This window comes from Notolabrus celidotus, chromosome 11, assembly GCF_009762535.1.
Source record: "Notolabrus celidotus isolate fNotCel1 chromosome 11, fNotCel1.pri, whole genome shotgun sequence".
In the NCBI taxonomy this organism is placed as follows: domain Eukaryota; kingdom Metazoa; phylum Chordata; class Actinopteri; order Labriformes; family Labridae; genus Notolabrus; species Notolabrus celidotus.
Window position 1 is genome coordinate 4,580,967 of NC_048282.1, and position 23,909 is coordinate 4,604,875.

Genomic DNA, 23,909 nt, shown 5'->3' on the forward strand with positions numbered 1-23,909 from the left:
TTAAGATCAAGGAGTAGGTGGATTTATTTGAAAAGCACAGAAGAGGGTGTAACAGTTATTCAGTTTTGAAGAGGAAGGGTTGGACTAGGAAGAGGAGGGTGCGGGTCAGAGCTAGGTGGTGTAGCATTTCTGAGGAAACAGCAGCTGCCAAGTGGACAGCTGGCTGCTTTGCCCAAGGAGGCGGTCAGGGGGAAAGTGCCTTCGTCTTAAAAGGTTTGAACGGATATTTATAACTATCCCCACCAGGCTCTGGGGTTTCATACGAGGAGGAGGGACGGGGCAGGGATGGGGGGGGTGAAACTATTTCTATACTTGTATCTTTTTGACGTCTCTGACGCGACGTCACATTCTTAAATGTTGAGGGTTTTATAGCGTTTGGAGTTTGCGCCAAGCAGATTCTCTTTGAAAACGGGTCAGTAGGGAATGTAGAGATGGCTTTGTTATTGGACGTTCTCCATCATCTTCAGGAACTCTGAAAGAAGAAGAAGAACAAAGAAGGACAGATAGTCAGAAGTTGCACACGTGGACAAGTTAGGTGGTTGGTTGTCATCCTCAGGTACATATTTAAATGAAAAGGCTGTGAAAGAGTCATGTTCTCTTTCCATTTAATTAAAGTCAGACACTTTTAGAGCCTGAGTTAAAAACGTTGCTGCATCAAACCCAAAGAATCTAGAGGTTATTTATTTTTAGATCCTTTGAAGAATCTGGATCATATTTGGAACATGTGTGGAGATTTATAGATAATATAATAATTATTATTATTTTATTTGTAGAGCACTTTTCAAAAAACAAGTTACAAAGTGCTTCACATGGGCAGCAAAATAAAACAGGCAGTTCATAAAATCACACAAGTCAAGATAAAGAAATAAAACATATTTTAAAAGACATAAAAATCCCCTAAAATAACTCCAAAGGAACACAATTATTTTAGAATATATTTCTTAAGAAGCTTAAAATAAAATAAATTAAAACAAAATTTAATCTAATTCAGATAAAATCAGGAAAGGAAAGAGATATAAAAGAGCTCACTGACTCAGCACACCTGATCTCCTCGGGCAGATGGTTCCAGAGTGTTGGACCCCTCACTGAATGCACAATAAACCTCTGCCTGAGGATCTCAAAGCACGCGTCAGCTCATAGGGTATTACAAGGTCTGCTATATAGCTCGGAGTAAGTCCATGTAGAGCTTTAAAAGTAATCAGCAAAATCTTAAAATCAATTCTAAAACACACAGAGAGCCAGTGCAAGGAAGCTAAAACCGGAGAGATATGGTGTATTTTCTGGTTCTGGTTCAAACCCTGGCAGCTGAGTTCTGTTCAGTTCGGAGACGATCGAGGGATTTGTTGTGCAGGCAGCTAAAAAGACTGTGACAGTCATCCAGGCATGATGAGATAAAAGCATGTAAAATCATCTCTGTGTCTTTAAAAGTTAAAACAGACCGAATTTTAGAAATGTTTCTGAGGTGATAAAAACACAACTGTACAAGTTTTGTAGTATGATGTTCGGAAGTCAAATTACTGTCAAACCAGACGCCAAGATAGATATGCTTTATGTCTTTTAGAACAAAATCAGTTTTTCAGGACACATTTAGTATCACTAGTATTTAGTAAACTTAGTATTTGACTGGAGTTTGACCAAATCTCTGGCACATCATCACTTTTTGTCTTTGACGCATAAAAATACTCAACTAACATCAGAAATATGACATGTGTGGCATTCAAATAAGATATCAGTCATATCAATAAAATATCTGTACTGTACTCCATAACCTGACTGAATCAAAGTGGACCCATTCTGTAAATCAGATATGCTCCAGGTATGACACTTTACAATGCTGTGGTTTGACTTTCTTCAGTACAGATTTCATCATATATGGGTCATACTTTAGAATATTATGCACTGCAAACCTGAACAGTACCTCTAACTCATAGCCATTAAGGGCACATCACTCAAAAACAGCTATTTAGTTGAACCAACAATGAATTATTGAGTTATCTGAACAATTAGTGTTGTTTTAATTATATGTGGATCCATTTTCTTGAGTTAATATCCATGTCCAAATAACAACTTTTGAGTGTACAGAGGGACGCTGCATATGACGTCATCAATGTCACCACGTAAGTCTTCACACACTTGAAAAACCACAATGGCTGTGCTTCGTGAGGCAGCAAGTAACGAGGAAAGACAACGCCAAACTGCTGTACCGGTACAGGGAAGACCAACAATGATCCAACAAGGGACAGGGAGAACAGAGGAACTAAATACACAGAGTCATCAACATAGATCAGAACACAGGACACAGGTGAGACTAATGAGGGACTACATACACAGAGTCTTCAACACAGGTGAGGACACAGGACACAGGTGAGACTAATGAGGGACTAAATACACAGAGTCATCAACACAGGTGAGGACACAGGACACAGGTGAGACTAATGAGGGACTAAACACACAGAGTCATCAACACAGGTGAGGACACAGGACACAGGTGAGACTAATGAGGGACTAAATACACAGAGTCATCAACACAGGTGTGAACACAGGACACAGGTGAGACTAATGAGGGACTAAACACACAGAGTCATCAACACAGGTGATGACACAGGACACAGGTGAGACTAATGAGGGGAATCACTAAAGGAGGGAAACACACGAGGACATGACGTAATACTAAGATACAAGGATTCAGAACTAGAAAATAAAACAGGAAACATAAGGATTCAGAACTACAAAGTAAAACAGGAAACACAAGACTAGACTAAGAAAACACAACAAGACACATGGATCACTAAACACTCAAGGGAGACAAAGGATAACTAATACAGAATAAACACGGGGAGGAACCAAGGCATGAAACACAAGAACTAAACTAAACTAACCATGACATGGACTCAGTTTCATCCAGTATGTATGAATTAAAAAAAACAATGTAACTAATAAATTTGAGTTGGGGAAACGTGAAAATTAAAAAAGAAAGAAAGCAATTGAGTAAACTGAAATCGTATTTTATAATTTCAGTTATACTCAACCCTTGTCAGAGTTACTCAGGTCCTGATGCTGCCTCCAACATACCAACCACAAGAACTCCAACTCCAGCAGAAGGAGCCGGGTTATCGCTATCTTTCTGTTTGAAGATTTTATGCTAAGCTAAGCTAGAGCTGGATTAGTCAGCTTATGAAACACTTCAACAAAATATAAGCTAAAATGTTAAAGTATTCCTCTAAACATGAAAGTCCAAACACAGATGATCAAATGAGAAATGCATGTTAATATCCCCTCTCTGCTCACCTAATCAATCGAGCCTGTTTCTATCTCCTCCTGATCATGTGATCAACATCATGGATCCTCTACATAGTCCACAGTTGTTAAGAATCTCACAAGCTCAGCATGTGGCCATTTCTTACCATCAAAATCAATCTTTCCATCCTTGTTTGTGTCTGATTCCCCGAACATCTCATCGATATCTTCCTCTGTCACTGGCTCTCCAGTAAGATGCAGAATATCCCCAAACTCCTCCCGGTCAACAAAACCATCTCCGTTCCTGTGGATAGAAAATATAAAGTTACACTGTGCTCTGACATTCCTGATCTTTCTCATCTCAACACAAACACACACACGACTACAGGATATTGGACCTCTGAGGTCAATACTCATGGATCAATGATGTCTTCATAACAGATTATAACATACTTTTTAAAATGCATCCCTTTTATTTGGTTGTTGAGGATCTGTCTCCACTAAGGAGAATACAAATTAATAATGTTCAGTATCTTTGTAGAACATTTATTTTAAGAGCTGTTTATTTATGCATCTAACAAATATGACGCAACATTTAGATTCAACCTGAGTTGTGTTTAAGGACGCTCAGGGAACGACATTTCATTTTGAAGACATTATGAATTGTCCTAAGGCACTGTTTTTGACCCCCCCCCCCTTTATATACGCCATAATAATAATAATAATAATAATAATAATAATAATAATAATAATAATAATAATAGTGATAATGATAATGATAATGATAATGATATTGATAATGATAATAATAATAATATAAAATCATAATAATACAAACATTTAAATTAAAATAATTACAAAAATGATAATACAAAATAACAATAATAACAATAACAATAATAAAACAATAAAATACTAACAATAAGAAAAATTAAAATAATAGTAATAAAAATAATAATACAATATAATAATAATAAAATATAATTATAATACTAATGATGATAATAACAATTACAATACAATTAATAATAATAACAAAAATAATAATAATAAGAAGAAGAAGAAGAAGAAGAAGAACAATGACAACAACAACAACAATAACAATATAATAATAAGTATAAGAAAATCAATAGTAATAATTATAATACAATATAATAATAATCATATTAATAATAATAATAATAATTATTATTATTATTATAAGTACTATTATTCTTGGTATACAAATAATAATTATTAGTATAATAATTATACTAATAATGATTATCATTATAACAATAATAGCAATACAAATAATACTACTTTTTAAAATAGCACTTTTGAATACAGTTTACAAAGTGCTCCAAAATAGGCAATAAAAGCAGAAAGAAATCCAAAGCAAATAATGAAGCAATAAAATAAATCTAATATTATCCAAACTTATAAAACAGACAAACTAAATCAACGTAAAAATTACTTTAATCACAGAATAAAACATTCTATGTAAAACTGTTAATTGAGTAATTAAATAAAACAAAGGACTGACTCTGCAGGTCTGATCTCCTCTGGCAGGGTGATCCAAAGAGTAGTGTTTAAACCAAAAAGCCCTGTCAGCTTTGGTCTTCAGTCAGGACCATGGAACAGCCAGCAGAGCACTGCCAGAGGATCTCAGACTGTGACGTGGCCCATATGGAGATATTCATCTGCTAGTTGCAACTGAGAAGACCGTTTGAAAAATGCTACCAAAGAAACCCTGGAGAGTGTTTTTTTTTCTACCCAAGTCCTACTGAGGAGTGACAGCTATAAGTCTTCCCCCTCTTAGCCCACACTCTTGCCTGTGTGGTCTATTATTAGTGCTGTGATATGAAACCATAGTAACAAAAAGTTACGTGTGTTGTTTTCTGTGGAGACAGAAGTTTGCTCTGTAGCTTGTCTCAGTATTTTTAGCCTTCAATTTAATGACAGATGCTTTATTCAGCTGGGTGTGAGGCTACAAACAGAGATACACTACAGGAGTCAGTGGGGACTACTGTACATCATGTGTCTGCTGCCCCCTGGTGGCGTTAGTTGATGCAGGGTTAAGGAGGTAGAGTCTTCAGTTCTTTTGCTAATTGTATATGCATTAGAAGACCAATAAATATTCAGTCCTGCATGCTGGTGTTGTATTAGATAAGTCTTAAAAAATATGATTTTCTCCCCCAAAATCCTGCATCTGCAGACTATACCGCCCTGTTCTGAAGTATTAGATTAAAAGTCTTCTTTTTCAGAATATAAGTGCAGCACAACGTACACAATTTGAGAGCAGAAACGTCAGGTTTCTGTTTGTGTCGTGTGTCTTACTTGTCAAAAATACGGAAGCACTCTGAAAGCTCATCTTCACTCTTTCCAGCCTGGTCCTCCTTTAACTGTTGCACCATCATGACCAAGAACTCCTCGAAGTCGATGGTGCCGCTGCCTGGAGGAGGGGCGAGGAGAAAATGTGAGGAAGAAGATGGCAGGAAGTGAAAGGTGAGGTGAGGAAAGGAAGCGGCACACTATTACTTTTTTTCCCACACAAAATCTAGTGACATCGTATTGAGGGACTTCGGGGATTGACAAGACAGCTCTTCAGGAACAGATGGGTGTCACGAATACTACGTCCATATTTTATACAGTCTATGGTCCTAACACAAATACTACTGAGATGTATTATGGAAACTGAGGATGAACTGCTAGTGGTATACACACACACACACACACACACACACAGGGGAAGGAATTGAATCAGTGCTTCTCTTTAAACAGCTGTGCTTTAGGATCTTTTGTATCTCACCGTCTTCATCCACCTCCTCAATGATGGCGTCCAACTCCTCTCTTGACGGGTTCTGACCCAGCATCCTCATCACGGTACCCAACTCCTTGGTGCTGATGTCACCGCCACCATCTGTGTCGAACATGTCGAAGGCAGCTTTGAACTCTGGACCAGAGATGGAAGAAGTTAAATTCAGTATTGTGCAGCATTAGATGCAAAATACAAAGCGTTCAGTTGAGTTCAAATGTTGTATTTAAAAGGTTTTGACAGCGTGACAGAGTGATTGGTTTACTATTACGCTAATGCAAAGTGGCACAATGTGATTTTTGTCTGTATTATGAAAGAGATAAAACATCTATCAAGTGGTGAAATTTCAAAGAACTACTAAAAAAGAAAAACACTTTCAGCAGCTGATTCATTCTTCGATTTACTCTTCATCCATATTCAATTTCAAGTATTGAAACCAGAAGTCGTAGCTGACCTGCAATCATCTCCTCTGTCAGGAAGGAGCGGGCATCACTTTGGGCGTCAGTGGGCTTTGAAGAGAAGGAAGAGCAGAGGTGGGTGAAGAAGGAAATGTTACTATTACAATTAGACATATTCAACCTGCATCTGCAAAGTTATACCTCTGGAGGTGTCAGGGATCAGCACATTAACAGAAAATGATCTTATAAGAGTCGAGTGAGAGAATGCACAGTCACACAAACACATCTGGAGTTGTAAGCATTAAAAGGAGATGATTTGCCAATTCTCTCATTTGTTAATTCTGATTCTTTTTATGCCCTGATGTCTATTTGAGAGAATAAAACAACTATACATTTACTTACAGCACACTAAGTAACTGGAGATCACTTAAATGATGCAAAATCTAGTTTCAAAGTTACGAGTGATTCATTAGAGCTGAGCTTAAGATTTAACAAAAGAGTATTGTGATGGATTTCTGATTTCAAAGAGGTTTACAATACACATATATTTTCATGCTCATATAGATTAAAGGAATTCAACACAAGCCTGTTTATATGTCTGTAAGGAATTCTGCCCACTTTGATAATAGTATGTGGTTTCCTGAACTGAAGTATTTTTGATTAAATGTTGTATTTTTGCACGTTTTTGTATTTTGAACACACATTTTAAATGGAGTTGCTCCACAGTATATTTCCGACCTGCAAAGCAACACTCCTGCAAGGTCTTTGAGGTCTACTGGTCAGCAACTTCTTGTGGTCCCTAAGACCAGGCTGAAAACCAGGGGTGGCCTTGCCTTCTCGGCAGTGGCCCCCGAAACTGTGGAACGAACTGCCCCCCATGTTAGATTGTCCCCAACATTGACGACTTTTAAATCACGCCTTAAAACATATTTTTTGTGTTGTCTGTCTCTGTCTGTTTTTTATTGGAATTTTATTTGCTCTTAAAGTGTTTTTATTCTATTTTTTATTTTACTTTTTTGAGTTTTTTAACTATTTTTAAAGTGTTTTTTGTGTTTTATTATAATTATTATTTTATTTTATTTATTTATTTATTTTACTTTTTTTTGTGTTTTTTCACACATTTTTTAAAGTCTTTTATTTGTTTTATTATGATTCTTTTATTCTGTTTAATTTTCTGACAGCGTTTTATGTTCTGTGTGTTTTAACTTATTTTACACTTTGCTAAACTTGATTGATTTTTTAAATGTGCTATATAAATAAAGCGGATTGGATTGGATTGGAAAATATGCTCCTCCATCAGTAGTTGTTCTAATAAATATACATTCATACTTAAGCCCTGCCTCTCCACTGAGCCAGAGAAAACAGGAACCCAAAGCCAGGAAAAGAGCTATAAAGTAACAGCCAAAGACTGGAGATGGCCTCGAGTCAGAGAAGACTTTTTCTTTTAACCTGTAAATATTTCATTTTTTTGAAGGAGAACATCCCTCATGAAATATCTTCTTCTTTTATACAAGAAAACACATCAGGATGTTGATGCTTTGGGCTCAAAGAGGTTTCAATCAGCTGTTCCTGTCAGGTCCAGAAAACTCTATTCTTTTCACAGCTGTCCTGGTCTTACCACGGCCCCTGTTTGCTGCACTGTCTGGACATCGTGTCTGATGAGATCACGAAAACAGTCCAACAAAACTCTTAAAGGCGATAGTGTTTATTTTTAATTTCCCTGGGATAAAGTTTGATTTAACCTCACTCTATCTTCATAAAGCAGAAAAGTTTAAACCCTTTTTATGTTGTTGGTTCTTGCTGTTTAGAACAGAAACAATTTGTATTCATATTTTCTAATGATTGTTTCAGGTTTCTGAACTTTTTGAGAAGTCATAGAAGCCTAATAAATCACACATATCCCCCTGATTAGGTTATTATTTGCCCTTTCACCTTTCACTCGTCATAAAACGTCAGTATAGACATGGAAAGCCCTGCATTTGTTCCACTCATTAGCCGACTTTAAAGCTATTTTAAGGCGAGACTTGGGAGAGGATTTGAAAGGGATTTCCTCAAGGTTAATTTCCAAACTTAGGACATTCAGGAAAGGCAGAATGCCGTCTCACTTTACTCAGCTGCAAGCTATCTATCTTTAGTGTTGTTGTCTCCAATCTTAATATCAATCTTATTGAGTTCAGTGATCAAACACAAAAGCTGAGGAGAGTCTAATCTGGGGTGAAGGCACAGCACAGAAGAGTTATCGTGTGTACGCATCACAAACACATGAACGGTTAAAGTGCTTGCCCCTAAAAATGTCCCCAAAATTCAAGAGCTCCATGAGATAAGACACCACAAAAATCCATCATATAATCCTGCTGTGCTTCAGATGAGGGACAGCGAGTGAACAGAAAAAGTTTGTTTTTCTTCAGATAACATATCCATCCTCTGACATCTGGTTTTTATCCTCACAGGACAACAAACGTAAGTAACTAAATCCCCTCTCCTTGTTGTTTCCTTTTAGATCCTTCTCTGTTTTCAGTTTCTTACCATGTTGGCTGGCTGTGCTGAACAACAGGAAAGAAAGTCCAGGAAAGATAGTCTCCCTGCTACAAAATCCAGGTAGTACTGGTTTCACTCCCCCCCATAAGTACCCTCTCATCCCTCAAGGGTTTTACTGAAAATGATCAGGATTGGGCAACAGGCAGCCAATCAAATCAAACTTTAGTGTGTGCCTTCTCACAATGACGGACATCCCCTTGTTTGGCACACTGTCCAATCCCCCATATTTAGAGAACAGACGAGCTCGGTGACATTTATGAAAAAAAAGAAAACACAAGAGAAGGCATCGGGCAGCTGGAGGTTATTTTGGCAGAGGATCAACTGGGCCTTTCAGTGGAGATGGACACTTGATTTCACATACTGGACAAGAACCAGAGCCTACGCACGCTCACACACACACATAGATTAACACCTCCCAGCACGCACTGATTCTGTACGCCATTCACAGAGCCCATTAGCTATCCATCCGTCTGTCTCCCTGTCCTCACTGCAGCAGACTTACCCTTGCACTCATGACATCTGTAACTTAAGAGGCGTGCAAATACGCCGGTGATCTCACACAGCTGTGCCCCACCTTTAACAGTTTCCTCACTCCCTCAACAAGGAAACAAACAAAACAAGCTCATATTGCCACAGACTGGCAACCCAGGATTAGTAAATCAATTATTCTGGGACTGAATGGAGAGACAAAGTGAAGCTGGAACTTATTGGTCTGATCCTCGAGTAAATCAACATCATCCAAATTCTCATGAACCTTTGACTGATTGATGTCTTTATATATTTCTTTATGAATATGATGGACTTTGTGATGTTTCTTGCTTCACATGTCCGGTTAAGGACAACTGAGTTTAAATCATCAATCTAAAGTTGTGTTTTTTTCAACATGTCAGCCTCCCTCAGTGAACCATGTTTACCTTTAGTTCTGCAGGTTTAACATCATGACTCAACAGAGGAGACTTATTCATGAGTGAGTGAGCAGACATGTCTGTAGAAGGACAAGGTAGAGCAAACATTAACAGCAGCCTGTATATAACACAGGTGTGGCCTCAGAGTTGTCACCCACAGGTGTCTGAGGAGGTGTGATAAAGCCTCAAGTATCCATACTGGAAATGCTGACTCAAGCTAGCATTAGGCTAGGCTGCTAAAAAAGTGGAGTTGAAGTTGACCCTAGCCAGCTGGCCCAACTGTTAATTAAACAAACCACGCCCCCAATTATGCATCAGTACCCATAGGAAAATAAATTTAGAGAGGAGATCTCAAAAGTGTTTCATTTATGTCTCCTAGACAACAATGAGATCTGTTTGAAAGCAAAATGAGACTATAGCTTATGTCTCCTGTTTCTCATTCTTGCCTCCAGAAAAAAAGTTGCAAAAAGTCTCAGCTTAGTCTCCCTTTCAGTTCAAAAGGAGATCTCATCAGAATCTGAAATGATTCTCAGGTATTTCTCAAGTGTTGTGACTCCTTTTGAGCTCAGGTGGAGAAATCAGGGAGCTCTCTCAAATGTCTCAATCTAACCTCATCCATTTGTTTTTGTCAGACTCAGTTTTTGTGTCTCAAGTTGAGCTCAGATGGAGCAAAGAAAGAGCCTGAGCTCATCTTTTCATGAACATTTATAGTGCCCTGTAAAATTAAGATTTCAATGCAATTGTCTACAAAGTTACAATTCTCATTAAAACATTTGAACCACTTGCAAGATCAGCTATTAAGATGTGAAATGATCTCTTCTTTGACTTCACAGTATGGTCCTTCCTTTACAAGTCTGTTTGGAACAAAACAACTTCACAAAGATATAGTGGATTTGAGAGAAATTGCAAAAGACAGAGATTTCATACCAGGTATGACCGACCATTTATTTAAAATATGGGCCAAAAAAAGGGCTGACCAGATTTAGCAAGATTATTACAATTAAAGGGGTGGATTCTGTTGGCCGCTGGTGGCCTAGCGATCTAAGCGCCCCACATACAGAGGCTACAGTCCTTGTCACGGGGGTCGCTGGTTCGATTCCCAGCCAGTTGACCATTTCCTACATGTATTCCCCCGCTCTCTACTCCCCACATTTCCCGTCTCTCTTCAGCTGTCCTATCAAATAAAGGCAAAAAGGCCAAAAATATATTTCAAGAAAATAAGCCATTAATGAGATCTCTCATTTAAGTCTCAAATAAGACTCATGTCATGGTCTCAACTATTTCTCCTAGTGCATTTTAGGAGAAACGAATGAGAACAATTTGAAACTTGAATGAGGCTGAAGTGAGAATCTCAATTTTGTCTCCCGAGACTTAGAAGAGAAAGCCTTGAGCAGTAAAATTTCCCTCTGGGTAAGCATAACCAAAATAATTAAATTATATTTAAAAAATCCCAACTCAGTTTTCACATAAAGAAATGAGGAATAGAGATCAAAACCACTTAGTGTAAAGACTGTAAACAGGTTTCATTCTGCTATAAAAATGGGCACTTTGATATGAGCTTTAATCAAGTTTACTTGGCTTTGGTGTCAGCGTCAAGTGGACAATGGAGGACCTGCGCTTTGTTTTTTTGCACTTCTGCATTGGCTTTATTTTTCAACACTGCAGGTTGTTGGGACGTTCCAAAGTGACTACATTTCTAATTTTTTAAGTAGACGGACTAATGTGCAATATCTACCCCATCTATTTATTAACATGCAATAATTACTCATCTCTCTCTCCTAACATGTGCAGCACGTTTTCTCTACTCATCTTCTCAGTTCTGTACATTGTTTTATACCTAAAGAAGAAGAAGAAGAAGAAGAAGAAGAAGAAGAAGAAGAAGAAGAAGAAGAATGATAGATAAATAAATAAATAAATAATAAATAAATGAAAAATAAAAAATAAGTTTCTCAACGAACTGAGGACAAGCTGTCATGATATCTTAATGAGGAAACACTGGAGGTAAAATAAGATGTTAAAACTCAACACAGGAAATTAAACTTACCAAAATAAAAATAAAAAATAAGGTAATAAAACACTAAAATATTAAACCGGTTAAAGAAACTAAGATGCTACACTAAAAGTAAATAAAGCAAAGTAAAACAGAATAAAATATTATAATACTGAGAGGAAATTTGTAAAAATCACAAGATGATAAGGTTTGATTAATAATTAAATAATTAATTAAATAATCCACAAGAAATTAACTGAATAAATAAGTGCTTGGGCAACAGGCAGCAGTCCTTGTAGGTGCTGCCTGTTGCCCGTTGTATGTGCTGGTTATGCACTACTCCAATTGAGTTTAACCAGAGACCAACATACCATCAAACCACACTGCGCTATTTGATGTTATCTGCAAAACGAGCATAATAAGATAATGGCATGCCAATTTCCAGAGGTCATATGACCTCCATTTCAGGCTCACAGTTATAAAACATGAATAACGTGTTTACCTTGAAGCTGACAAGCAGGGGAGATAATGTTTAATCATTTAGTCGTGCAAACACGCACATCCCTAAGAGATGTACCTGTGCCCTGACACAAAATCTACTGTTTGGTACCAAGACATTATGAATAAACCTTCATATTATAACAAAAGTATTTGCAGAGTGATATCTTACCTTCTGTACATCACAGTTTGAACATCTGGACCCCAACAGATACATTAAGTGAGTAATAGTTCAAGCACTTCAAAGGGGATGCTGATGCTCTCAGTACAACTCAGCAACATGTTTCATTAAACTCACTGGAAGAGATTTGCTGGATGGATTGATTTACAGAAGCTGAAGGGATTGAGCCTTACTTTGACATGATGTCCTGACATTAGATCTCTATTGTAGTTATTTTTTTTATTAAACACTCTTCACATAACTTTGCAAATCTGTCACATACTGAATTTTTTTTTCTGATGTTGTTAAACCAGAATTTACAGCTCAGCTAGCTAAGGAATAAATGTGCATATACGTAGACCAAGCAGCAACCTTCGGCCGTGAGAATTGAAGCCAAAGCGGAACCAAAGTGTGATAAACTGCAGTTCATCGAGTGTCCACTTGAGGCTGGCTCCAGAAGTACCGGAAACCACATACACACCAATTCAAAGAAGACGATCTTTACAGCAGAAATAAACATGTTTACAGCCTGGTACAAAAAACAAGTGTAGTCTGGATAGCTCATTTCTATATCGGCACACACTGTAAAGTCTTTACGAGTTTCCCATTATGAGAGGCACAGCTGACTTGATTGACAGGCGGTAACCTGTAGCTGTTAGCTAGGAGGCTCAAAGCCCGCCTCTTTACGTCACACTCACTCGACAGAAGTTAGGTTGAGTTCGACATTTCCAATATGGCACCTGCTGCTGATTGGCCTCCAAACAGAGCTTCAGAAACAGATGGGTGACGTCACGGATACTACGTCCGTTATTTATTTAGTCAGTCTATGAATAAAAGTCACGAGACAAGGCTGGTGTGCTGGTGTTGTATGCAATATTTCACGATGTTCACAAACTTAGTTTAATGTTAAAGCCTGCTTACAAGCTAATCAGCACTAAAGATGAAATAAAGCTGAAGCTGCTGAAATGTTTGTAAGTGTGAATAATATAATTTAATATGATAAAGGGCCAATATCAAAACTTAAAAGACAGCATAGAGAGCTATTCATGTGCCGTGTCATTGGCAACAGAAGCTCATAACTTTGATCAGGCGTCTTATGACAAAATCAAAACACGTGCACTTAATATTCAGCTAGAGTTGGTAGTCATGGAAAACTAGCATGAATTTGAATGTAGCATTTCCTCAGGACTCCGTCTAACCCCTCCCCCCAAACCGGTCCTCAGCACATAGTCTGTGTTTTGCACTACGTCAACTCATGTCTCAGTCAGCGGTAAGAAAACACCAAAACATTCTCATAGTGAAAGTTAAAAACACAAACAAACATGAAATGTACGCTTTGCAGGAGGCGGGCAGAACGGCAGGACAGGATTTGATTGGTTTCATCATTTGGCTCCTGATGGCAGGGATTGGTTGGTGTTTTCCCAGGTTTACTCCGGCTGTAGATAGCAGCTTTTTTTTTTACCTCTTTTTAAAGAACACATTATGTATTGATTATCATCGGGACATAAAGATCATTTTAACCAGTATAACAAAAAGTGGATCTAAATCTGACTACCAACCCCAGCTTTAACAAGATGCAGCACAAATAAAAAGGCAACGAAGAAGGAAATAAATCTGAAAATCAATCAGTCAATCTTTAGTTGTATATCGCCAAATCACAACAAATGTTATCTCAAGACACTTTCACAAACAGAGCAGGTCTAGACCACTCTATGTCTAATTATGAACAGAGACCCAGCACCAAGACAGGGTAAGACTCAGTCTGACCCCACCTTAATCCACCATGAGCATTGCACCTCGCAGTATTTGGTTACAGCGGCCAGGATAAACTTCCTTTAACAGGCAGAAACCTCGAGCAGGATCAGACTCATGTTAGACAGACATCTGCCTCGACCGAGTTGGGTCTGGAAAGAGGGATAGAGGAGAATAAGAGACAGAGGGAGCGGTGATAGTGATTAGACGAGTAGTAGTAGCTGTTGCCGCTGGAGTGTTGCCGCACATTTTAGGCAATATATGCCCTCCAAACCAGCTAAAAAAATCTGTCTAAAAATCTGGGCAGCATGAGACAGATGAGGTGTTCATTTATCAACATTACTTCATTAGAAAACGAGTGAGATATCCTCATTGAACCATGATCTGTGAGAATTAAAGAACAGCATTGCTCTGAATATTGATTTAAATACATTAATGCTGTTCCTGAGATCCGAACATAACAGGAGGGTTAAATAACAGTAGTTAAATGTATTTTGAGGTCTCTTTTGTAACATTTTTACAAAAACAATTTTTCCCTGAGTAAAATTCCAGAGGTTGGTGCCCCTGAATCGTATAGCAATGCCTACAGTGAAGCTTGTAGTCTGTGATGTAGAAAATAGACAATTAGGTTCCTCTGACAGCTCTTTTGCAGACAGAGATATACAAAAATATTCATAAAAATCACATTAGTTGGGAAAAGTGGAGGAGAAGATTGGCTTCATGTGTCTTCTTTTGGACCATTTAGTGAAGTAGTCATTGATTTCCTTGCTCTTTATTTCCTTGTGAACTTCCATTTTTGTCATTTCTCTGTTCCTCTCCTCCATTTCCACAGTATATCCATCACACTGTATGCTTTTCTCCCTTTTCTTTTGAACAAAACTCCTCCTCTCATCACCCCTGTGCCATTCTTCATGTTCTGATCCCCATCATCTCCTCTTTCTGTCTTAACCTCCTCTCACCCCTCCAAGTCATCTCCCCTGCATTTCCCCGCAGGCCAATGAGTGAGTTCAGCTTTCATGCCGTCCAACTTATGTCACCAGCTTCATCGAGTGCCTGTTTGGCATCTGACTGACAGCACCAGCTGATGCTCTGCCCACCTCAAGGTCTCATCTTCCTGCTCTACTTTGGTGAGAGAGAAAGACTTGGAAGAGTGGGGTAATGTGGTTTGCAGGAGTAGAGGGAAACACAAAGATAAATATTCACCTCTCTTTTTATCATTCTGTTCTCTGTTTGACTTCTTCTTGTTTTTACACCTTCTTCACTAAAGCCTCTTTCTATTCCTGGACATTCCCCAGGGGAGCAACTGAGCCCTCCAGACAAACACTCCCTATATAAGGCTGGAGGTATGCCATCACTCCTCCCCCTACATCCCTCTCTGACACCCATGTCACTTCTTAATGCCCTTTTCAACCAATGCAGTGTTGTGCACAGGGTACACACTTTGTGGCAACACGTGTTGTTATATTATAGAAAAATTACCTTTGCACATAGTGGAACAAGTCATCACATTGTTGACACACTGTAAACTCGAACAGTACTTCTAACTCATAGCCATTAGTGCCATAGTGCAGCACTCCATAGTGCAGCACTCACAAACAGCTATTTAGCTGAACTAACAATTAATAATTGAGTTATCCAAACGATTAATGTTGTTTTAATTATATGTGGATCAGTGTTATTGAGTTAATATCCATGTCCAAATAACAACTTTAGAGTGTACAGAGGGACGCTGAGTATGACGTCATCAACCTCACCACGTGAGTCTTCACACACTTGAAAAACCACAATGGCTGTGCTTCACGAAGCAGCAAAACTAAACTGGAGACACAAGGATTCAGAAGTACAAAATAAAACAGGAAATACAAAATAGACTAAGAAAACACAACAAGAGACATTGATCACTAAACTATCAAGGGAGACAAAGGATAACTAATACAGAATAAACACGGGGAGGAACCAAGGCGGTCTGTGTGGTGGTGCAGTGGGTAGTGCTGTTGCCTCACAGTGAGAAGGTTCCTGGTTCGAGTCCCCGGTCGGGCAGCTGCCCTACTGTGTGGAGTCTGCATGTTCTCACCGTGCATGTGTGGGTTCTCTCGGAGTACTCTGGCTTCCTCCCACTGTCCAAAAACATGCTCACCAGGTTAATTGGTCACTCTAAATTGCGTGTGTGCGTGAATGGTAGTCTGTCTCCCTATGTTTGCCCTGTGATAGGTTGGCGATCTGTCCAGGGTGTACCCTGCCTTCCGCCCAAAGTCAGCTGGGATTTGCTCCACCCCCCTGTGACCCTGAAACGGGATAAGCGGTCAAGATAATGGATGGATGGAACCAAGGCATGAAACACAAGGAAAAAACTAAACTAACCAAACCATGATATGTACTCAGTTTCATCCCAAATATATATATTGGATATACAGTATATGTATATCCAATATCTACAATATACAATACTATACATATCTGTTGTCTTTCTGGTGCTTCCAGCAAACTCTTTCATATCACACACAGTACTGTCACACAGCATGTGTTGGTGTGTTTTATGTCTACCTAGTCCTGTCCTAATGGCTTATGTACTAAAAGCACATTATAAAGACTTGCTTCATTATTTCTCCCAGCAGGTAATCGATTCAAGCACAGTGTCCACTTCAAGTTAATCTGTTTTACTATCCTCCGGTTTCAATAATAGCTGGTTCTTTCATTAAACTGTCCTCTGTGATACAGGTATATTGCAGCACATTCGGAGGAGAAAGGAATTAAACTAAAACAAACTTTGTATTGAGTATACTTATTATAAATCAATATTCTCAGTCAGGAGGAAATAATTGAGGGCTTATTATGCATAGTTAAGCTAGTCTGATTACCTAAACATAAATTGCTTATATAGATAAAGCCTTTGCCGAACTAACAGATAATGTAGTTTTAAATGTCACTAAATTTTGCTGTAATGATAAGTCAAGATTTTGCATCCTGTTCAGTCACTTTGCTCCAGTGTGCTCTGCCATAGTCTATGTCCAGAGTCTTCTTCAAGGGCATCTCAGCACCAGTTAAAACTACTGATCATAATAAGAGGACTGATGTATTTTAATGTAGCTCTTAAATTCATGTGCTGCATTACATTAAGTGGAAAGTTTTCTCAGTGCAGTGGATTTGGGACTCCCCCTTCTTTCTGTTTTTATGCCCCTAAACTGTGAAACTCTGTGCTTCTGGACATCAAAACAGCGAGTTCTCCTTTAAAAGTAAACTAAAGACTGACCTGTTTAATGTGGAATCATTTATTTTACTCCTGGACTATTGCATTATTACTCTTATCACTGTAACTGCCATTGTTTTAGCATCATTTCAATTTTAGTCTGTTATTTTAATGTTATGAATAATGTATATATAACACGTAATACGTATACATTACATATACGTTATTACAATACGTATATATAATGTTATGAAGGCAAAGAAAGGAGAACAGCTCTCTGTCAGATTTCAAGGAGCTGGGGTGGGAGCTCAGGCTTGTTGGACTGAAGGGTCCCCACCAGGGCCACCCGCTTCTTCTGCAACTCCTCAGCAAAAGGAAAAGAGGTGAAAAATGTATCGGTGGTCAGGGTGTAGCCCTCAAGCATATTGGTGAGCTGCAGAACAACCCGCATCCCCTGGTTCACCTCTCAAGGGGTTGAGGCAGACCTCTCAGTGTAGACTTGGAGCCTCCATGCATATGAGCTCTCCACGTTGCAGAGAGCCCAAATCTTTAGCCCGTATTTTGCTGGTTTTGAGGGGATATACTGACGGAACAAACAGCGGCCCCTAAAAGAGACCAGCTGTTTGTTAATGCAGATATCCCTCCCTGAGTTGAACATCTTCGGGAGGTAGGTGCTCCACCTACTCCACAGATCCCTTATTGGGGCCAGCTTGTCCCTCCTGCTGCGGCCTTGCCGGTACAGTTGGTCATCAAATCGCAGGGCCAGATTAATCTTCAGAAACCGCTTCTGCAACATTGTAGCAGGGAAAATGGCACGCCCCGTCTTACTGTCCCACAGGCTCTTTGTGGACTCGTGCTTAGATTTCAACATGCCTGCCAGGATCAGCAGCCCCAGGTAGGCCCGCAGCTCCTCCACACTCGGCTCCCTCCATTTGTTCACTGACCTCCTCCCCTGTAGGTTGGTAAATGCAGGATCAGCTGCAGGATCTCGTCTGGGAAAAAGAGGTCCAAAGCACTCTCAGGTCTGCTGATCCTGGCAACTGCATATCGGGTTGGTCTTGGGGGTTAAGATGGGAGGGGGAAAGAATGGCCGCACAGCTTCATGGGTTGGAGACCACAGAGCTTTTCCATTTTTTGAGACCCACGGAGAGGGTATCTCTCCCTTCTCTTCCTCCTCCTCCTCCAGGCTGCAGGAACCCTCTGTACCTGGCAGGTACTCTGTCTCTGCTCCCTCCTCGCTATCAGACACATCCTCCTCACTCATGCTATCCCTCTCATCCTCCTCAGATGACTGCATGACAGCAGCAAGAGCCCCCTCTGCGGAAAGGTGTCAGTAGCTGGGTCAGAATCAGTCCGGCGGCGGAGGAAAAAAGTGCTCGTGGAGACCTGTCACTTAGCTGCAGCCCCCAGCTGAGGGGCGGTAGAGGGTGACACGGGAATGGATTTTAACTCCTGTCCCATCCCTCTCCCATTCGGAATGACTCCCACTCCCTGTACCGCTCCCATTTTTTAAATTCATTTATTCTTTGGGCAATGCATACCTCCACGAACAAAAGTGCACAAAGGCATTACCTTCATATTTCACATACTGTACCTCAGTTTGGAAAACTAAGACCTGAGCACTTATCTCGGGTTGGGTGTACGCTCCACTCGTGATTTTAGTCAGCACTTCACTTTCACTTCAGAGAGCCTGTTTGTTTTTGCATTATTTGCGGACGCAACCCAGAGGTGCTCCTCAGCCTGCAGCACACTGGTCAGCTGTTCAGGTCTGCAGCTTTATAGAGACAAAAATACAACTAAACTCAACAATGAGTGATTCTGACCACGCCGATGTCATGCTGTTTACTGCGGACACATGTGGACACCTTAATGAGCCGGAGTTTACAGAGGAAAAGGAGATTCATTGCACCGGAGGAAAAAGTGCGTAACAGTGCGTACGCACGAGTATGTGCTTAAACCAAGCGGCAAACTCCGGTCTCAAACGATGAAGCCAATGCGGAAGTGATATAAACTGCAATACATCGAAAATCCGCTTGAGGCTGGCTGCAGAAACACTGGAAACCACATAGATATGAATGGGAAAAAGACGATCTTTGCAGCATTAATAAACATGTTTACAGCCTGGTTCAAAAAACGGCTTGGCCCTATGAAGCTAATCTCTCTAATGGCAAACACTGTACGGGGGGTGAATTTTTTTCTATTTTTTTCGGTTCAGAAGATATTAAGATTATGAGTTTTGCCCAAATAAGGACATGACTGACGTGACTCCCGGTCGGGAACACACAGCCATTGGCTAAGAGACTCACACTACGTCACACTCTGCCCAGTTGAGTTCCGCATTACCAATATGGCTGCCGCCGTCGATTTGCTTCAAAACAGCTCTCAGGAACAGATGGGTGACGTCACGGATACTACGTCCATATTGTATACAGTCTATGGCTTAAACCGTGCGTACGAACGTTCAAAGCACAAATCTGGGATTCATCAATATATTCTTACTTGAATTTGTTCTTACCATAAACTGTAAATAAAAATGGACAGCGTTGCTCCGCCTCTTCCCGTTGTACAGTTCTGAAGCCAAAAAATCCCTCTCCTGGGCGCCGCCATTGTGCAGCCAGAGCCTGTGAAGCCTTTGTAATAAGCTCCGCCCTACAGCGTAACGTCACAAGACGCTGTGTGTCCTTTGAAGTTACGTTCTACGGCGGCTGTGAATCAAAGGAAACCCGGAAGTAAAACCCCGTTTTTTAAACTCTAATAACTAACGAAAAAGAAACTTTTCAGAAAAAAGAGGCCTTGGACACAAAACACTCAGATACTAACTACATATCACCACAGCATACGGATGTGAGAAACATTCGTACGACGTGTATTTATTTTTTAAAGTTGGACTGCTCCCCCATTCAAATGAATGGGGGAGACAGATTTTTTGACCTATACTGCAGCCAGCCACCAGGGGGCAGTCACACTGCTGAAAGCCTCACCACCAGGTCCGTATCCGGCACGCTTGGTTCTTACACTACGAACAAATTTAGAACTTCCTCAGACCATGCGTACGCACAAATGATGACGACCAACCTTCTTATAAAATGTAAACACATACTCTTTGAACTAAATGCGTGACATATTTAAACTACTTTCAGTAAAAGAAAAAAGCCTTTGATAGAATTCAATAATGAAAACAGTGAAATGACTAAATGTATTAAATAACCATGAAATTGACGCCCTTTCACCCTTATCATACTTAGAAACCCAGGCTTCATTTTTTTTGTCATGGTGACTCCTGCTGATACGCTTCGGAAAAGTGTTGGTTTTCTTGCCTCAACCACCACAACAATCTCCTCTCTCTCTGCGGAGGTAAAATTCAGCGTCCTGATGCACCGAACAGATGTCCTTATATGGATGGATTGGAGCGTGGTAGTATGCTGATTTCAGGTTGTGGGCGCGGGCCTGTCAATTTAGAAGTATTCTGATTCACTAATGTACTCAAGATGCTGAGAACAAAATTGGCTGGTATGCATGTGTCATGAATCCCACGGTGATTTTGCGTAAGCACTTATTTTATGCACAGAGTAAGAACATTTCTATGCATTTATTAATGAATGAGGCCCAATGAACCAAGAAAACTTCTTGCTGTCACAAGACTTAACAACAGTCCCTCTAGACCTTCCTGCTCCCGTCTGCTCCCGTTAACTTTTTATCCTGTACCGTCCCAACCACGTGATTAATAGCAAATATAACTCCCAACCCGCGGGAATCCCGTGACCCGTGGGATTCCAGAAAAAATGTCAGCTGATTCTGAAACATGCTTTAAAGTTAAAACACGTCCACTCAGCGAGTGACAAGAGAGCAGCAAGAGACTTCATGATGTTGAACAAGCAGAGTATAATGCAGATAGCGCCTTCTACTGTTTAAAAATAATATCCAGATACAAATTTTGTTGAATCGATTTTAATCCACCCTTATTTGTATGGATTTTTTTTACCGTATTGCGATATATCCTTACATCCCTCGATCATTATTTACAAAAGCTCAAAAGAAATGCAGATACTTCATTTCCAAACACTTAAAGGTGACATATCACTTTTTAATGGTTCTCTACCTGAAATATGTTTCCCTGGCATGTCTACAAACCCCCCGAGAATGAAAAAAATCCATTCTGCCTCTGTTTTGATTTCTCCACCTTTCTGTAAATGTGTGTGAAACGAGCCGTTTCAGACTTCCGTGTTTTTGTTACGTAACAACAATATCTGGTCTGTCACGGAGTCAGAGCTCAGAGCTTGTTCAGCCCATAGACTGTATAAAATAATACTGAATCCCTCCCCCGTTTTCCATTGAAATTCTGGATCAGATTCAGAGGGTTGAAGTAACGCGATCTCTGAGCAGCCGTGTATATTCAGCCAACATGTAAACATTAGATCAACGTGCTGGAGAGCCGAGGCCACATCCACTTCCTGAGGGGGCGTGGTCAGAGAGAAAACAGACTGTTCTGAGGAGGACTGAAGAAGAGGGCTTTTCAGGCAGACCAAAATCTGATTTCAAAGTGTTTTTTTGAGCATAAACTTTAAAGACATGTTTTGGGGACCTCTTAGACCAATATATATTGATGAAAAAAGCGTGATATGTCACCTTTAATATACCTCAGAATCTGTGGAAATAATGTTAAGCATATTAAGGAAATGAATGCATTTTAAGATGAATCACGTGACATTTTTCAAAGCTAGGGCCAATTAATCTATATGAAAATTCACTTAAATCACTTGATTTTATTATCAATTTATGTTTACCCAACATTCTGAATGTTTGAACAATTGCAAATGATATTCTTACTTAAGTATTTTAAAATTGGGCTGTTGAAAATCCTTATATGTCATTGACCCAATCACAAATTGATTTCTTTCTCATTTCTTTCAGCAACTCAATTATATCACATACCACAAACCACAAGATACACCCCATAATCATCAGTGGCCATGCCCCTGTTACATTCAAATGGAACCCATCAAACGTAAGAAACCAATCACCAGATGGCGCTTTAACACCTCTCTACTTCCATATCCAGAATTTAAAAGTCTGATAACAAAAGAGTGGGCATCCTCCCTAGAAATAAAGCCATCTCCAACCCTTTTATGGGAAACCGCAAACGCAGTTTTTAGAGGAATAATCATCTCATTTTCCGTTCATAAAAAAAAATTAAAGTAAACTGCTTAACTTTGTGTATTTACAGTATAAGTATTGATTGGAGTAGGGCAGGCTTTTTACCTTTCACCAAAGTGTTTGAATACCTTAATTCCTTTTTGTTCAGACTTGTTCCAATGTTTATTTCTACATTAAAACTAACACTTCAACCCTATTTTAATCAAGGGACGTCTGAGGAAACACGATCACTCATTGAGTGGTGAGCTGCCAACGAGAGCCTTTTCACAGGCAGGAGAAACTCGTCCAGAAGTGGATGGGAGTGAGTATTGATTTTGAGAGCTTGTATTATTTCCTGTTCGTCTGGGGAAGTGTTGGTGCCACATTTGCGCAGTTTCCATTCATAATGACTATCGTTGATACATTTCTGTTTTCTGTTAACACCAGGGACTTTATTACCCCTTCTGGTCTTGGCATAACAGCCAAACAGGCCAAAAAAATGGAATAATCTGAAAGACAAATACAAGGTAACTACTCGTTTCTCTACTTGTATTATACATGAACCTCAAGATTTGAAACTGCAAAATCATTTGAGCTATTACTTTCACAGAGTTGTTATCAACATCCTGATTTTAGGAGCTTAGGGACCCACCACGGGCAAAGGGGTAGAGGCTGGTAGTGAGACGGCTGCCACCTGGCAGTGGTACAGTGCTATGGATGCAGCACTCCAGGGACAGCACTCAATCAATCCTCCCCTGGTTGTTGCATCCAACTTCACTGCCACTGCAGGTGGCACAGTGAGCACACCAGCCTCTACCCCTTCTGCAGAAGAGGCCAGTGTCAGCCAGCCACAAAGGAAGAGGCCCAGGGACCGGGAGAGTCTTCTGGCCTTCATGAAGGAGCAGGCAGAGAGGGATGAGCAGAGGGAGAGAGAGGCATTGGCCGAGAAGAGGAGAGAGAGATGGCATCCACTGAGTGGGCAGAGAGATATTTGGGATTGTTCGAAAAACTTGTAAATACATTTTAAAATGAGAAAAACCAAAATGATTAAATGGCTTTTATTTCAGTTATTAACTATTTACAGTCATGCAGAGAATTTTAATTGAGTCAGAACATGAAAAAGAACATTCCAACAAATGAAGATATACAACGTATTTATATCTATCTATACCTATCTATCTGTTTATTTATGTCTATCTGTCTATCTATCTAGCTAAATGTAGTGCAAGAACCATTGTGCAGCAAACAGCATCTTTACGTTGTGACATGACCAGTATTTCCAGTGAACATGACCACATCTGGAGAAGTTTAGAT

At 39.7% G+C, this 23,909-nt stretch overlaps 1 protein-coding gene and 1 long non-coding RNA gene across 5 annotated transcripts; one reads left to right on the plus strand and one right to left on the minus strand.

Annotated features, from left to right (window-relative positions):
- On the minus strand, positions 1-20,019 carry LOC117820978 (troponin C, skeletal muscle-like). 2 transcript variants are annotated; one of them, XM_034694946.1, is made up of 6 exons: positions 19,978-20,019; positions 6,489-6,543; positions 6,029-6,172; positions 5,557-5,671; positions 3,405-3,541; positions 1-472 (listed from the first exon to the last, which is right to left on the minus strand). In XM_034694946.1, exons 1-6 carry the CDS (start codon positions 19,978-19,980, stop codon positions 441-443), a joined length of 486 nt encoding a protein of 161 aa, XP_034550837.1. In that variant the 5' UTR covers positions 19,981-20,019; the 3' UTR covers positions 1-440. The 2 variants fall into 2 exon arrangements, with proteins under 2 accessions (XP_034550837.1, XP_034550835.1); XM_034694944.1 differs by lacking the exon at positions 19,978-20,019 and adding an exon at positions 12,536-12,596.
- LOC117820980 lies at positions 15,542-23,757 on the plus strand. 3 transcript variants are annotated; one of them, XR_004632889.1, is made up of 5 exons: positions 15,542-15,618; positions 22,374-22,467; positions 22,824-22,917; positions 23,043-23,122; positions 23,232-23,757. It is a non-coding gene; the product is annotated as an uncharacterized LOC117820980 (long non-coding RNA). The 3 variants fall into 3 exon arrangements; XR_004632888.1 differs by lacking the exon at positions 15,542-15,618 and having other exon boundaries at positions 22,328-22,467; positions 23,206-23,757; XR_004632887.1 differs by lacking the exon at positions 15,542-15,618 and having other exon boundaries at positions 22,328-22,467.
- The last annotated feature ends 152 nt before the right edge of the window (positions 23,758-23,909 follow it).